The 17,525-nt window shown below is 37.6% G+C and overlaps 1 protein-coding gene across 8 annotated transcripts in view; it reads right to left on the reverse strand.

Annotated features, from left to right (window-relative positions):
• The window catches only part of Neo1 (neogenin 1), a 159,428-nt gene that overhangs the window by 28,376 nt on the left and 113,527 nt on the right, over positions 1–17,525 (reverse strand). For 6 of the 8 annotated variants that reach the window (XM_031344463.1, XM_031344462.1, XM_031344456.1 and 3 more), the window contains exons 12-19: positions 14,724–14,773; positions 13,249–13,396; positions 10,511–10,621; positions 9,402–9,596; positions 4,431–4,526; positions 2,877–3,100; positions 2,656–2,794; positions 617–724 (exon numbers count right to left, since the gene is read on the reverse strand). In XM_031344463.1, coding sequence (XP_031200323.1) covers positions 617–724; positions 2,656–2,794; positions 2,877–3,100; positions 4,431–4,526; positions 9,402–9,596; positions 10,511–10,621; positions 13,249–13,396; positions 14,724–14,773 — 1,071 coding nt within the window. The remainder of the gene's footprint in view (positions 1–616; positions 725–2,655; positions 2,795–2,876; positions 3,101–4,430; positions 4,527–9,401; positions 9,597–10,510; positions 10,622–13,248; positions 13,397–14,723; positions 14,774–17,525) is intronic. The other 2 variants (XM_031344458.1, XM_031344460.1) reach the window with 1 other exon arrangement.

Below are 17,525 nucleotides of genomic sequence, written 5' to 3' on the forward strand. Positions count from 1 at the left end.
CCTCATATTTCAGAAGGTAGCTGGCTCTTTAGCAAACTCCTAATGAATGCAGCACAGGTTCCAAACAGCTGCCAGTATCCTACTATGGGAAATTTCTCTTGAAGTCCTAAGGGGAGTTGCTGGGGGAATCCTGAGTTCCTTGGTAGGCCTAGGGTAATTCAAGCTTCTAACTTTACTCGTAAGAGCACAGAAACCTGAAGCAATAGGCCTTGGGCAGTTAGTGGTGGTTTAAAAGCCTAATGGGATTTGGTGGGGCTTGAAAAGCAGAAAAGCACAGTCTATACAGACTAGATAATTTCCAGAAAAACCGGACACACAAGTTCAAAGCAAGTCACCTGAGGAGTGGACACCTTTATGGAAAATAAACATACCCATCAAGCTGCAATAGAAAAATTGGTTATCTAGCATATTCCATCCCACCATATACTGTTAAGTAAAACCACTGGCTGAACAGACAATTCCATGCTACTCTGGGCAGACTGTACTCTCCTGCTTCAATTTCAAGGACCAACGTGACTCATTGCACTCCATACAGGGACCAAGCCAGGTTCCCATTTCCACTTGTACTGACTACACAGGACTTGCCTGGAACCGTGCATAATCTAAGGTGCCTTACCTGTGATCTTGCCATTAGCTTCAGAGGGAGGCTGCCAGTTCACTATTATGGTTCTAGGTTTTCCTTCTTTACTCACAACTGTCACATCCTTAGGTGGAGAAGTAGGAACTACAAAATAACAAACACTATCCATTTCAATATAATTCAATTTTCCAACTCTTTTCATTGATAAAGAATAGCAAATGCATAGAAAAAAGACAAAGCCCCCTGGCTTTAATAATGCAAGTCTATGTATAACCAACCATTTCTAATAAAAAGCAAGGCTATATAAAGTATCAAAGAAAAACCAAAACTATGAGGACAGAGAATGGGCCTGTAGACTGGGAGTCAGGGATATATACTCAGGAGAACCAAATGTCACTGGTTCCAAGTACACACTACCATCTGGCATTTTACAGTGTGCATTTCCTTAAGGCTATGACAACCTAGAGGGGCACATGCCACTGTTCCTTGTTGGTAGGTCAAGGCACCAAAACTGAGAGCAGTTACATAACTGGTCTCAGATTACTTCCTCTCAGTTGATCTGGCTTATTTGGTAAGACATTTTAAAGTGTTAAATAGTTTTCTCTCTTGCTTCGAGTTGGCTCTTCATGCCCAAACATGGCTTTTAAAAGCTCAATCCTCTCTAAGAAGAAATTTACGACTTGGTATTTTTCATTTTAAGCTCACACTGAAAGCATACCTCCAATGCTGATGTTACTGTAAATAAAAGGTGTTCATGCAGCAGAAAAGATGACAAAAGAAAATGGCTTTCTATGTCACAGGTGAGAATATCTAATGTGATACATAAGTAGGAAAATGCTCAAATCAAGCATTCCTTCAAATCGTTGCTTCCTAAAACATTGGAGTTCTAATATAAAATGGAAGAGCCTAGTGAAACAAACTCCTAAGGGAAAGTAAAACTTTCTCTTATTAGGCAGTAAGCTGAAAGTAAAGCAAAAAGATATTCTTAAAATGAAAACGCTGAGTGTGGTGGCACATGCCTTCAATCCCAGCACTCCAGAGGTAGGTGGGACTTGGATATCATGTTGGTCTATACAATGAGTGAGAGGCCAGTGAGAGTTACACAGTGGGACCCTGTCTCAACATGAAGCCAAACAAACAAACAAACAAACAAACAAAATAAATGGAAAAGAAAGCAAACTGATAATTATTTGCCCCTTTTGATACTGTATTCTTAACCACCAGTCTAATTCCCTTCCCTGGAGAAATCCCAGACAACTGCGTAGAAGGGTAAGACTGGTTTGTACAGAATGTGGAAGTTTGGTTTTCATCAGGCCAGAATACAGATTCCCAAGGCTGCTCATAGCCTTACCCCAGCAAAGTGCAGGGGAAACAGGATCTCAAGGCTGGCAGCCTACTCTTCCCTTCATCTACTTAGTTATCCTGTCTCCTTCATGTGTACTGACAAACACCAAAGGCTAGTCCAGTGAAGGATCTTACAGAGCTGCTTTCCAAGAAAGACCTGGATTGCCCTGTAAACTGTTCAGACTGGGCAAGCACAAAATTGGGCAACTGCTTGGTCAAGGGCAGGTCACGTCATTGTTTTCAATTTCAATTTACCAGTAAGCAGGATTAATACAATAATATCTTGTATCTACCCACATGCTTTTCCATCTGTTCCTCATTTTGCCTTATAATAACCTTCTAAAATAGAAATGGGGGGACTATCACCCCAAACAAGATGGAGGAAGCTGAGATTCAAAAGGATTAGTTGGCATGCTCATGAGAACAAATTGGTAGATGGCTGACCAGAGATTGAATTCTTATAATTTCTAAAACCTAGTCTGTCTTGCATTACACTATTCTGTGGTTTATTAATGTTTTAGTAAAGAGACCCAAAAAGCCACAATAGTTGAAATGGCAAACACAACTGAAATTCGGCTGTCCACTGAGTTCCAGAGAGATAGCAATATGTGTACTACCCATGCACAGTGGAAGCAGGTGATAAGATGTGTCACAACAATAGTGTGAATTCCATAGGCTTTCATATTTTACAGAGAAGAAATTCATGTGACATGGATTTGCATTATACATACCTAATTCAAAGGTAGCTCCGTGAGCTGTCATACTCCACGTGCTTGACCTTCTACCTTTGGTCACCATCACAGAGAACTCATATAGCGTATTTGGCTTTAAACCAGTAACCAAATAGCTTAATGTTGTTGCATTTGCATTCTGGAAAAGTATGAATCAAAGAACTTTAAAACAAGAAAACTCCCCTGGTTAGCTTTTTGCTCTCGAGGCAAATGTTCAGTACCTTGTACTTGGTGTTTGCTGGGATGTTGGTCTTCCACCGGACTGTGTAGTAGCGCGAGTCTGTAATCTTCTGGTGTTTGGGCAGGGAGTTGTCTGCCCAGGTAACCCTTATGGTGTCGTGACTCAGAATGGAAGCCTGAACTCCCACCGGTGGCATCATGGGAGTGGGATCTGGCACTGGAGTGTATGGAGCATTAATAACAAATAAATCAACTTCAGAAGTGTCTGGGCAAAAAGTAATTAAGAAAGGGAAGTGGCATTTTAACATAAACAAAAATAAAAGGGAATGCAGGGGCGTATAATGGAATGAAAGATGAGAAATGGAGAAAAAGAAAGAAAATCCAAAGTTAATAGATAGCCCTCATTCATTCAGAAGAATACTTCTAATGTGTTCTCTTTAAAGGAAAAACTGTAGGAAAATATTAAACAAATTAGTACTTAACCATATTGTCAACAATACTCTAAGCATAGAAAAACAGTAATTGAGTGATCATATTAACACTCATGCTTGAATTTTTTCAAATTCCTTGAAAATGTGACCTGCTGTCAGAAAAAGGATCACAAAAAACCCAAAACTGCTTTTAAAATCCAGAGTATAATTTCTGAAAAAGCAACATAAAGCTCATGGACTGTTTGACATTTTAATAAATATGCTGCATTTTGAGACATGAGTTACTACTACTGTCCATCATCGGACATGTGATGTTTCATCTCTCAAAGATGAATGTCCATGGTTAAGCCAATTCATACTTGCTGGTATCTTAAGTGCAGAGGCAGTAGAGAAATGGCTCATAGCCATTTCTTAATGAAGAGACTCCTCTGCCTTAAGAGGTGAACTGATACCATGAGGCACTGTTTGCTGTACTTTCTCTAGGAGTCAGAATAAGGTAGTGAATAAGCCTTCATTAGGTACAGTAAATGCCATGATCACTACAGATTCAAGTGGCACAGAACTGACAAATTTTAGAGATCACAGTACTTATTTGATGAAGAATGTACATGTGGGCTGTGTTCTATGCAGCAGACACACTTTTTATTGCAAAACAGAGGCCAGAGTGAGTAAAGAAAAAGAAAACAAAATCACTGAGGACCACAGTGGAACTGTAGTGAAGAAAGACCTCTGAGTTTCTCCAACTCCTGGCTAGGTTTTCTAAATACACACCCATTATTTTACAAGTTCAGGTTTTAAAGGTTTCCTCATACAGCGATAGTAACTTGTTTTATATATAACTAAAAATCTGACCTGACGGTCCTTGTTTATGATATCTGCTACACTAATGCAATAGTCTTCATGTGTACACTTCTTACATGATGAATACTGAAAATAATTCTCTCAAAAACTACGCATTCTAGATTCTAACATATTAAAGTATATATAGCTATACAAAATGGCTATGTGATAGCCTTTAGAAAGCTAGCCTATCACTCATTCCAAGAATGTACTCCAAGTAGCCATGATCTTTGTTCATGAACACCCACCAGGGAGACCCCTGAGCCATACTCTACATAAGCAGTTGAGAAAAGTACAGGTGACCAAGACAGACAGATGCCCTACCTGTGTGAGGTCTGGTCACAGCGCTCTCATAAAGGGGGATGCCTTCGCCAACATTGTTAAATGCTTTCAAGGTGATCACGTAATGAGAGCTTGGATCTAGGGAAAGAAGTCAAAACAACTTTTTAATGCTCTCTACAGGACTAAAAAGATGCAAAAGTGTCTATCTAATTGCAGAAAAGTTATTAATGGGACTGCTTATTTTGGGATATGAAAAGAGGTACATCTACTACCAAAAATTGGCTCCCTCAATTTCTTGGTTTAGTCTTCAGAGTGGAGCTGGACTATTCTTCCTCTCCTAGAGGATACTAAGGGTTAAGGTATGATGTACACCTTCAGGTGCAGCTTGAAAATCAACCCCCTTCCATCCCTGACCTCACAGCTAAGGTAGAGAAGCAGGAGATAAACTGAGAGTGAAGAATGTCCTAACGCACAGCAGTCGACTTCTTGGTTAGACAAGGCATGACCCAGGATTTGATGGCCTACAGGTAATTCTGCAAGGAGACTAAGAGAACAATCTTTCTAGGGCAGTAGATCTCAACTTGTGGACCTCAACCTCCACAGGGTTACATATCAGAAGATATTTATATATCAATTCATAACAGTAGCAAAATTACAGTTATAAAAGATAATTTTATGACTGGCGATTACTACATGAGGAACGGTATTAAAGAGCGGCAGCATTAGGAAGGTTGAGAACCACTGCTTTAGAGGATCCTTCAAGCTCAGGAGAGTTTACGTTTGATGAATCAATAATTCATAAACATTTTCAGCTTCGACTTGCTTCTTTCACTTCATATTCCATGAATCTTATATTAAGTCAGGCTAATAAATACATTTTACTTTATGCTGAACAAATTTTGTTTTCACTATTTCTCAACAAACATACCTTTTTCCTAATAGTTTGGCACTTGCTCTGGGATATCTCAAATCTTTCCTCCCATGCCACTCTTAACGCTCAGGACGGACTCCTGAGTTTTTTCTAATAGTCTACTGCTTATTCCCTTGAGCAGACTGTGTTCCTTCTCACACTCTGCCTCAAATGCTATTCTGGTTATATCTTTCAAGCCCAGCTGTATTTCTTCGTGGGCTGTTCTGTGTGCCTTGTTCAGCTTTTTAACTCTGAACATACTTCACTTTAACTCACTTCTTTGTTTCTCATGTTTTACTTTGGTTCTCCCCTAGACTGAAAGTTCCAGGAGGTCAAAGACTAAGTCCTGACTGAAATGCAAAGGGCTTTTATTTCAGAAGTTTCATAAGGGAGACAGTAGGAGGCTGGTCATCACAGGGATGTTTTTATCCACTGAGAAGCTTTGGTTTTGTTATCTAACAATTGCTTGTAAGACTACTCATGTGGAGAAGCTGCCTGGGCTCAGCCGACCTGTCTCTCTTTGGAAGGAAAAACAGAAAGTATATTTTGTTTTTAACTACATTTATAAACTATTGCTTATTTTCTTCCATAAAAGATCTGGGAACTCATTTGTTAGGCACTTAAAGCTGTTCTTAGGAAAGATGTCTACAAAGCAATGGTTTGAATAAAAAATTCATCAGAGGAGATTATGAATTAAGAGAAAAGTCTTTCAGAGAAATATTAACAATGAAAATCCAATTTGGAAAGGTAGCTATCGCCACAGAAATCAATTCATTATATTATTATTTTAACTTTAAAAGTTACATTTACTTATCTGTTTGTTTATGTGCATATGTGAGTAGTCATGTACATGCCACAGTGGTGGTGGCACATGCCTTTAATCCCAGCACTTGGGAGGCAGAGGCAGGCAGATTTCTGAGTTCGAGACCAGCCTGGTCTACAGAATGAGTTTCAGGACAGCCAGGGCTACACAGAGAAACCCTGTCTTGAAAAACAAACAAAAAACAAACAACAGGGCTGGTGAGATGGCTCAGCGGGTAAGAGCACTGACTGCTCTTCCGAAGGTCCTGAGTTCGGATCCCAGCAACCACATGGTGGCTCACAACCACCCGTAATGAGATCTGACGCCCTCTTCTGGTGCATCTGAAGATAGCTACAGTGAATTACGCCGGAGCCAGCGGGGCCGGAGTGAGCAGGCCGGCAGAAGTTCAACAGCAGCCACACACATGATGATTCATGACCATCTGTACAGCTACAGTGTACTCATACACATAAAATAAATAAAATAAATCTTTAAAAAAAAAAGTGCCTAGATTAAAAAAAAAAAAACAACAACAACAACAACAACAAAAGATGTCATCTTGTTGGTCCATAATTCATTTTAAAGAAATTAGTATTTCTAACTTTTTGCTTTTAAAATTAACTATAAGATATAATTAGCATAAAATAAATGTATTTAAAGGGATAGTAAGTTTTGACAAATTAATATATTCATGTAATTAATCCCTAAATAGAGAAATTAGGACATTTCTAAGTAGCTATGCTCTTTTTTTTTTGTTGTTTGTTTCGAGACAGGGTTTCTCTGTGTAGCCCTGGCCGTCCTGGAACTCACTCTGTAGACCAGGCTGGCCTCGAACTCAGAAATCTGCCTGCCTCTGCCTCCCAAGTGCTGGGATTAAAGGCAAGCACCACCACTGCCTGGTTAGTAGCTATGCTCTTAAACATCAATTTCTAATACTGAGAATGCAACCATTGATTATAAATTTGTCTTTGTAGCTAAGTTTTGCATACTTTTAATATCTTAAAAATACAGTAAAAGTATATATTATTTTGTGTTTGGCTTTTGCTCAGCATATTTCTTAGACTCATTTCTTCTGCTGTGTGTACTGATAGCCAATTCTATCAATTTTAATTACTCAGTTTCTAAGACAAAGATAGAGTGCAATTTACTATTAACTAATTGATAGAAATTTACAATATTTGCCTCTCAAGGCTATCATAAATTTATTTCAAGCCTTTAAGTGGGCACATGCTTTCATTTCTCTTGGTTAAGCATTTAAGTGTTAGATTGCTAAGCTGTATGGCTAACTTTATACATAAACCTCCATTTTACAAAGCTGTACTATCAGCATTTTTAACAGCAAATGTGAGAATTCTACAAGACATACAGTGGTATTTCATTGAGGTTTTACATTTGCAATTTTCTTGACAATTAGTAGTACTAAGTATCTTTTAACATGCTCACTTTCCATCTGTAAATCTTCTTCATATACTACCATACACCTTTATTGTCTGCTCACAGGTCTTCTTTAGCCTGCATAGTGTCTATCCAAATTTTTTGCTCATTTTGACTGGGTTTTCTTTTTACTAAGTTGTAAGAATTTTTACATATTCTAGGATCAAACTGGCAGAAATTTGGATAGCAGATATTTTCTTTGTATCTGTGACTTGCCTTTTTATTTTTATTGATGTCTTTTCAAGAACAGAAGTTTAAGTTTTTGATTAAGGACTGCGTGAAGAGATAGATCAGAAGTTAACAACACTGGCTACTCTTCTAGAGGACTCAGGTTAGATTCTCAACAGCCACATGGCAGCTTACACCTGTCTTTAACTTCCTCTAACATCAATTCCAGGGCATCCAATGCCTTTTCTGATCAATGGACACTGCACACAGGTAGTAAGCAGATACACACACACACACACCTCACACACACCAGTGCACACAGGTAGTGAGCAGATACACACACACACACATACCCCACATACACACCATGCACACCACACACATGCGCGCACACACACACACCACCAGTTTAGAGTATGGCTCACAGAAGTTAGTTCTAGTTTGCCTGTGGGTCCTAGGGCACTGGACTCAGTTTGTCAGCTGGTACTTTATCCACTGAGCCTTTTCACTGACTTCACTTTGTCAATTTTACAAGTTCTGTGGTTGTTTGTGGCATTTTGTTCTTTGGCTGTTCTTTTTTCCCCTTCCATACAGACATTCAATTATTCCCATGTCCTTGGTTACGAAGATATCCTTCTGTACTGAATCATTTCATTACTTTTGTTAAAAAGGAACTGACTATATTAAGTACTGATCATCTCATTAATGTACAACCTCTACCTTTGCACCAGTACCACTGAGACTCCATGATTTTAACTTATTACTAAGTTATCATCAAGTCAAGTGGTATGCATTTTCCATTTTTTTCTTTTTCAAAAGTTGTTATTTGCTTTTAAAAATAAATTATAGAATTAGTTTTTCAATTTGTGTAATAAAAGAGCCTAATGGAATCTTCCTAAAGTGTGACTGGTAACAACCTACTATATATATCCTAAAACTTGCAGGTAAGTTTGATGGGAAACCCAGTATTTGCAAAAATCCAGGTATCCTCTTAATGAAATAGATATTACAAAGGAAAGTGACAATGAGCACTGGATACTATTCTGTGTGTCTAATATTAGGTGCTGACAAAAACCCAACACTATGGCATTCCCCCACAAAATGTGTAAACCCAGATGTAATGTGGAAATGCTGGACGCACCTAACTTGAAGAACATAAATGGCCTGTGTATGCATTTTTAAATGTCATTCATCAAGATCAGGAGGGGGAAAAAGAACCAGACAAAGAAACAAACCACAGAACTGGTTCTAAATCAAAGGCTAATGAGGCATGATAACTCCACTCAGCACTGATCCTGAACCCGAAAACACCATTTTTCTTTTGTCATAAAGGACAATAGTAAGAAAAGTGTCAAATATGAAAATTCTATCTCAATTTTAATGTCTTTATTTCAACACGCAGGCTACTTAGAACAATTTTAGTAGAATTTCATGTTCATGTTAGTGACTAGTGAGAGTTCTCATGTCTGCAACTGACTTCTGTGTTTCAGAGGGAATGTACATACAGGAAAACAGAAAAGGATAAAGGAACTGTAGAAAAGTGAATCCTGCATAATCTGGGTGAAGACTCTAAGAAGAATACAGCAAAATTCTTTCCACAAATATTACGATTTTTCTGTGAAAATAAAATTATACTATAATAAAATTTAAAATGAGAGAAATCACACGCATGGTTATCCCTTCTCCCTAGCAAGCATACCCAAGTTTTCGATGGTGTAATAACGTTGTTTATAGTCCACTTTGATGGTCTGGGCATGAGGGCTGCCAATGCCATAACCGATGGCATAACCTCGGACCACAATGTTCTGGTTCTCTGGAGGAGTCCAGCTCACTACAATGCTAGTGACAAGCGGACGGACATGAAGAGAGCTGGGCACTTCAGGAACACGAGTTTCTGAGAAGGAAAGTAGAAAAAAATGAGATGCATGTTCTGTAGGATGTATCCTTATCCTTTGTGAATCCTTTGTTTAGCTCCTGTCAAAATATTTGGCCTTTAACCAAATTCCCCATAACCCCTTTTTGGGCCAAGAGAATCTATAGCTACAGTGCAATATTGTCTATGATTTTGTTTTTTTCCTAAGAAAATAAAACCCAGTTGTTCATCCCATTCCCTAATCTCTGCAGGTTTAATGAGAAACATAAATCATCAACAAACTAGAAACCTGTTTGGAACAGGTTAATCAAACATCATATTACAACAACGATACCAATTATTTCCCTAGATAATTAAAGATCCAGAAAAGCTGGCAGCAAAGCCAGTTGTTAGATGACTAACAGATTTTAAAAGGTAACAGTTTAATACATCTTTCATGTATATTTCGCAAGACATAAATTGCTACCTTAGTTGAAACTCAGAATAGGGATATAGGTTTCTGGTCTGGTCTCCCTAAATCTGGCACCATGCTGTTAAAGGAACTAACTACACATAACCATCTGGAACTACAAACAGGTGAGAAAAAGCACAAGGTCTCCATGACTCAGGAAAATGGAAGCTGCAAATGAAATATAGGTACACATTGATGTGGCTCAGGCTTACATTTTAGGTTATCTATTTACTTATTGGCCTCAGTAAAAAAACTCAACTTCAAATCCCTGTCCATTTTTATTGTTCTGAGCCAGTTTCCTTTGATACTTCTTCACAATGTCTGGAAAACATTGACCCCTTTAGGAACTTTGCTGCTTCACAGAACAATAGCAGCCACGCACTCCAACATTCACAGACAAGCAAAACTCAATGGCTTTCCATTTGACTCACTGGGGATAGTTACTATCTATCATGAGTCATTCCTGCTTACTGTTGAATCTTACCATCTAGGTCGCTTTCAAAAGTTTCAGCAGACAGCCAATCAGTTGCTGGACCTGTACCATTGACTGTGAGAGCAGCAACTCGGAAGTTATATTCTGTCCCCCGATCAAGACCTGAGAATCAAACAGTAAGAGAGAAGCTGAAACAAGAGCTTTGGAAAACAAAAAAATTAGTAATCTCCTATAAAAGGAAACATCTCACCTAACCAACTCAGTTCACAGCTTAACAAAGCAAAGAACAAGCAAGTACAACGCTGGGTAATTCTCAGTCCCCACACCAGCTAGGGTAAAACAGCAAAGCCTAATCGTCCCCAGAAGGTAAGAGCTTCTTTGTCTAAGAGCATGGAGGCACCTTTGGGATTATTTAATGCAATCCTGTCAATTTTGTCAAAAAGAAAACCATGACCAAAGATAATGAAAGAGTTGTTACAAAGGAACAAAATCAGCTGGTTTCAGAAGACACCAAAACCCAGAAAAGAATGTAAAGATGTAACTCCTATCAGGTTACCTCTGTTCTTTGAGACCTGTTATAACCACAGCTGAAATAATTTCAACATCAAATATGGCCTAGAAATCTATTTTTCAATAACCAGTTGAACAAGTGTATTTATAGTAAAAGAAGAAAACCTGAACTTTTCTATTATGTAACTATTTACTACCAGCTTTAATAAAGTGTATGATTTACTGATGGAAAAGCAACAAAGATTCACAAATAGAAGTCCATCTACAAAGCAGGATAACAGTTAATATGACCAGTTATGTATCTACTCACATGTACATTTTTAGAGCACTTAAATACAAGATAGTCACCATTAGGGTTATGAATACCCTCTCTATATCCAACTAACTGGGATCTTTGGACAGTAGTATGGTACAGAAACACCAATAAAGACAGAGATATTGAAAATGTAAGTAACTAGGCTGGGATGCAAGGTATGCTGTTGCTAAGGTAACCAATCCTGGCGTATTGTAAGAAGAGACAGAAGGCTCTACCCTGTAGGTGCCATCCTAAATCTGTTTGCCCACAAAGAGCAAGGACAGAGAGAGGAACAAATACTGGATCAATGTCAATTTACCTTCCCCCCCATTAAAAAATTTCCTTTTATTTATTATCTCATATGTATAGGTTGCTTTGCCTGTATGTATGTGCACCATGTATATGCCTGGTGCCCTCAGAGGCCAAGGAGGATGTTGGATTCCCTGAGACTGTACTTAGACTCTATGTGGCAGTTGAGACTCAAATCCAGGTCCTCTAGAAGAATAGTCAGTGCTTAGTCACTGAGCCATCTCTCTAGGCCCATTATCCAATACCAACTTGTCAGAAAGTGCAAGAGAATACTGCATGTATTTGTAATTGTAAATGGACAAAACCTTAAAATAAAAACAAACATGGCTCAATAAGGATCTGAAAGAATCCAATTATCTAGTTATCATTTCATGCCTTCTAGAAGGCTAAGAATATATGAAAGATCAGGCAAAAGAGATGTAAGTACAAAAAGGCCGAGTTCCTCTCCCCTCTAAATAACTGACGGTTTAAAAAGCAAAACTAAGGCACATAGCAGACATAAAGATATAGTAATGCATGTTAAGTTCTACAACAACCATTTTGTCCAGCTATAGATTACCATATAATTCGATGTCTGACACAGACTCTTAGTAATCCATACCGCATGTTCCATTAGCAAGCGTCAAGTTAATTCTTCAAGCCTCCAAGAATCTGTTTTTGTTCACATTGCATATTCAATGTTAGTTCATGCAGATTACAGATTTTCATTCTCTGGATCCTGGGACATGTTTCCAGACAATAGCTATCCTTTCATCTATAGAGATTTTGGATAATGCTTAATTCAGCAGGTACTTAGCTGTGGTCTGAGCACAATGGATCCTGCTTTCTGACTGAGTGATAGGTAAATTTAGTTGGGCTATATTCAAAATTATTTTATTATCAAACCCATACCATTTGTTTTACTGGAAAAGGAAAAGTAGTTTGCTTTTTACTGCTGGGTCATATTTTGTGTAGTAAAGAAATTCTTTGGTCAATGTTGTAATCTTTATATTTCAATTTTAAGGTTTCCTTATTTGTACTATAGTAAATTCATGATTTTGAGAAAACAAAAACAAAAACAAAAACAATGCCTAGACTTTATCCTCGTTTACATTTGCTGCTTTTCAAGATTCTCCTCTAAAAGAATCCTGGCCTTGCTTAGCCATTTCTCATAGTTGTATAAGGAAGTATTCTTAGTAATCTATATTTTTATTAGATATATATTTGTGTCCATCTGATAAAATATATCTTGTTTGTTATACAGAAAAAGAAAACTATACAAAAGAACCATTTCTGATAGAGTTTTCTAAAACTTTACATTGTCCATAGCAGCAAATGTAATTATAACATTGCAGCTATTCAAATATCCTGCAGTTCACATGAGTTTGGCATGTTTTAAATTTTGTTACCAATTTGGTTGAGTGTAATCTATTTTACATTTTCAGATTACAAAGTGTTATAAACTCCAAAAATGTGAAGAAAATGAAAAGGAACTAAAAATCAAACACAATTCAACTCCTCAGCAATGGAGAAATCCACCATTTTCCATTAATTTGTATCAAAAATTACAATTTTTTGTGAACTATTTTTAATTTGTTTATATAAAACAACTGTTTAGAGCAGTTTTAGACTAGTATAATTTCAAATCTATGAAAGAACCACCTTTTAGCCACTGCCTATATGCAAAGCAGCTTACCTTCAATCAGCTGAGACAGCTGTGTCCCAGTTACTAAGGTCTCAGTGACATCACTTTTTCGGGAGGCCTTTCGATATCGAATCTTGTAGCCAGTAATCTGCCCATTTTGTGTGGCTGAGGAAGGGGGCTGCCAGTGGATCACTATACTCTGAGGAAAGGTAGTGCAAGGAAAAGACTGAATATGTCAAAGGGTTGCTCCTGACGCACATGCTATAAAACCCAATTTCACTGCAGAAAGAGGAGAATGACCATATAGAGCACTTGGTACTTGAAGCCTCACCAAGTTACTTACTTAATAGTCAAAAATAATTCTAACTTACTGGATGTGGTGATGTACATCATTAATCTCAGCACTTGGGGGACAGAGGCTGGTCGCTATGACTTTGAGGCTAGCCTGATCTACATAGTGAGTTTATGGCCAGCTAGAGAGCTACATAGTGAAACCCTGACTCAAAACAAAACAAAACAAAACACTAGCACAACAAACAAACAAAACTTTAATTTAAAAACCTCAAATCCCTGACAGAGGAGACTATTAAAGCAGTATACTCTACAAAGCATGTGACATGATATTGTCATCTATAAAAATATCATGCTTGAGAGCTATGTTACAAGAGAAAATACCAAAAAGCCCTTATGCTTTTAGAAGGAAAATATAAGGTCAGAAGCATATAGATGAGGAAATAAACTACTGCTAGGTGTAAGAACTATTTCCTTTCTTGAATGTAAATTAGCTGTAATTAAATAATTTCTGTGGACAGGAGTGGTGGATGGAATGTCTGTAATCCCATTTCTTGGAAGATAGAAACTGCAGGTTTACAAGTTTGAGACTGGCCTGGGCTATACAATAAGTTTCAGGCCAGTTGGTATATGTATATATACATATAGTAAAGCCCTGTCAAAAAAACAAAACAAAACAAAAACAAACGAAAAAACCCTGAAATGAAACAGAAGTGAATGTTTCCTGATGTACCACCCTATAGTACCTTTTGATAAGACTTCTTTACTTATGTTGCCCAGGGGGGATCTGAAAGGCATACATAGCTGATATACATGGACCTGAACCAGGAGGAATGTTGTGAACAGATATTCAAATCTGCACCCATCTATCTTTGGTTTATACAGGCATCATGTCATCATAAGCAACCTACTTTCTTTGAATGATTTTGTACGGTTAAGATCTAAAATATCATATTTATGTAAACATAGAAAAAATTTTAATAGAAAGCTAAAGAGGTTTTGGCATCAGAGAAAAGGAAGAAACAGTAAAGAAGTGAGTTCTTAGCCCAGCTTTTTTATATCTATGTTGTCTTATTTTTCCTGTTTGATTTTAGGTGTTTTCAGTTACATCCTAAGTTCATGTTAGTATTTTTCAAAGCAAATGAACACTGGCATTCACTGTTCTGATGTTTGCCCAAAGAATGTCTGACTCTCTACACTCCTCTGAGGTAGAGTGAACAGAAGTAAAGCCTTACCTTTGAATTTCTCACTTCGAGGGACAGATTCTGAGGAGCTGCACTGGGAACTAGACAGGTTAAAAGAAAAAGGAAACAATTCAACCATCCATATATCACCCACCATGTTAATACTAATGTGACCAGAAGGTCTCAACCCAGCTAACAATGTCTTATGTTGATACCTCCAGGGGATGAAGTGTAGCCATACTTGGTTCATATGAGCATCCACCCTTACTCAAATCAGGTTATAATTCTGGAAATCAGATACTTAGTTCAGGAATATAAATAGCTTTGAACTTCTAGACCAGCAGTTCTCAACCTTCAGGTTGCAACTCCACTGGAGGTCGAACAACCCATTCACAGGGGGTCACATCAGATATTCACATCACAATTTGTAAAAGCAGCAGAATTATAGTTATAAAGTAGCAATGAAATAATTTTATGGTTGGGGGTCACTACAATATGAGGAACTGTACTAGAGTGTCATAGCATTAGGAAGGTTGAGAACACTGCCCTAGACTTTAAACTTAAAACATATTCTGAGGACCCACTGTGGGAAGAGCCACACATTTTCTGGAACCAAGTGCAATAAATGTGGCAAGTGACCAGAAGTAGCTAGTGACAATATGGGCCAAGGCAAGAAGACAGACACAGCAGGTTTGGTTTTCCTGTGGACTTCCTAAAGTGGTTTAAAAGGTAATTCTCAAGATGAGAAAAGCATTTCAACAAGGAAAGCTGCAATAAGTGAATTATCTGGATTCCCAATGCATCAATGTGTCAGACAGCATGCATTTAGGTGTGAAGAGCTTAGGTTTGTTGGTGAAACAGTTACATGTGTGCGTCACCACCGCCCGGCATAATCAAAGTTCTTAACATACTGGAACTTAACAAAAGAGCATCTAACAGTTGATGGCTCATCTATACTCCCTTCATGTGATGACAGATGGCAAAGGAAACTCAAGCAGAACTAACTAGTTTGCTCTCTACTACTAGATGCTAATTCTAGCCCTTCTTACCTAATCTTCTCATCAAGACTTTTCAATTCCCTGTCATCTGGTGACCACACACTGAAATAAAGACCTACTGAATCGAACATGCCTTGCTCACTGTCCTAACTTGTGCCTAGGAAAATGATATGGGCTTCAAGTCCAAGATTGAGCTGTAGAGGTCTGAGGTAGGGCCCAGCTATTCTGAAAACATGTCCATTTTAAGAAGTAACTTAGCCATTGAGACATTCAACGTAACATGTGACTGCGTCATCCCCACCCTCAAAGCGAGGGTTTGTTGCAAGCTACTATGTGGCAGGTCCTCAGTCCTTACAGCTCACAGGAGTTTACTGGTGTGTCCACTTCATGTACGTGTAGTTTACAGATGAGCTTCTATGTGGTTTACTTGATCAAGCTATTCCTTTTAGTAGGCCTAAGACCTGGGATTTTCCTTACTTCACAGTGCTGCCTTAAACCCCATGTTAAGAAACCTCATTCTTATGGCACTGTAGTCAGTAGGCCAACCTATTTAAGTGCAGTTAAAATTTGGCTTACATGTAGATTTAAAAGGCTATAAAAGTCTTTTTTTTTTCTTTCAAATCATGACCAACTGGATATGCAGTTGGATTGATGAGCTATAATTTATCTTTTGTTTTCTCTTTTTATCTGTAAAACATCAAGTCCAAAGAAAAGAACAAAGAATAATATAATGAACATTGTATTCTCTCCTTCTAGTTTCACCAATTACTAGCATTCTACAAAATTTACTTTATTATTCCCATTATAAGTACATAATTAGAACTGCATAGGTATGGGTTTATCTACCACACATTGTTTCTGAATTATCTGAGCGATGGCTGCAAGTCACTGTGACAGATTACTCTGAAATAGCTCACATCTATTTCAATTTCTGAATATCTGAATTCAATAGTTTAATATCTCCTGAGTATAACAGCAGGCTCCAACCAAACTAAAACACAATCACATTTGGAAGCTGTGATTTTGATTTAAAAATGGTATCAAATATATATAATAACACATCCAATATTTAGCATTCTTTTTTTTTAAAAATGATTTATTTATTATATGTATATGAGTACACTGGAGCTATCTTCAGACACACCAGAAGCGGGCATCAGATCTTATTATAGATGTAATGATTGTGAAGTAACTTCTAGGGCATCACTGTGGAACTGAGGCAGGTCTGAACATGATCCCTGCTTCAGTCTCCTGAGTGCTAGGATTACAGATGAGTACCACAATGCACTGTTTGACACCCAACCTTTTCTTTTCTTTTCTTTCTTTTTTTTTTTTTTTTTTGAGACAAGGTTTCTCTGTATAGCCTTGGCTATTCTGGAACTCACTCTGTAGACCAGGCTGGCCTGGAACTCAGAAATCCGCCTGCCTTTGCCTCCTAAGTGCTGGGATTAAAGGCGTGCGCCACCACTGCCCAGTGATACTCAATCATTTTGAATGTCTGTGGTGTGCCAGTTTCTATTTTTAAGCTTATTGATTTTTTTGGATGTACATATTCATAAATGTAGTATATATTGATAGGGTACTTTTTGTCATATTCTTTAAAATTTATAAAATATTATAACAATAAAAATGAGTATTATAAAAGTTGTTTGATATAAAACAACAATCAATTTAACAGTCTTATGTAGATGCTCATCTATAGCAATAGTGAAAATGCATTTTTCTCAATATAAATTTTAAATAACTCCAAACATATTAACTGTATACTTCAGAACAATATACTTCAGAACAATACATCACTACTAGTATTTTCTTAAATGAACATAAATATATAAAGTCTTTTTGTTTGTTTTGT

This window comes from Mastomys coucha, unplaced genomic scaffold, assembly GCF_008632895.1.
Source record: "Mastomys coucha isolate ucsf_1 unplaced genomic scaffold, UCSF_Mcou_1 pScaffold23, whole genome shotgun sequence".
In the NCBI taxonomy this organism is placed as follows: domain Eukaryota; kingdom Metazoa; phylum Chordata; class Mammalia; order Rodentia; family Muridae; genus Mastomys; species Mastomys coucha.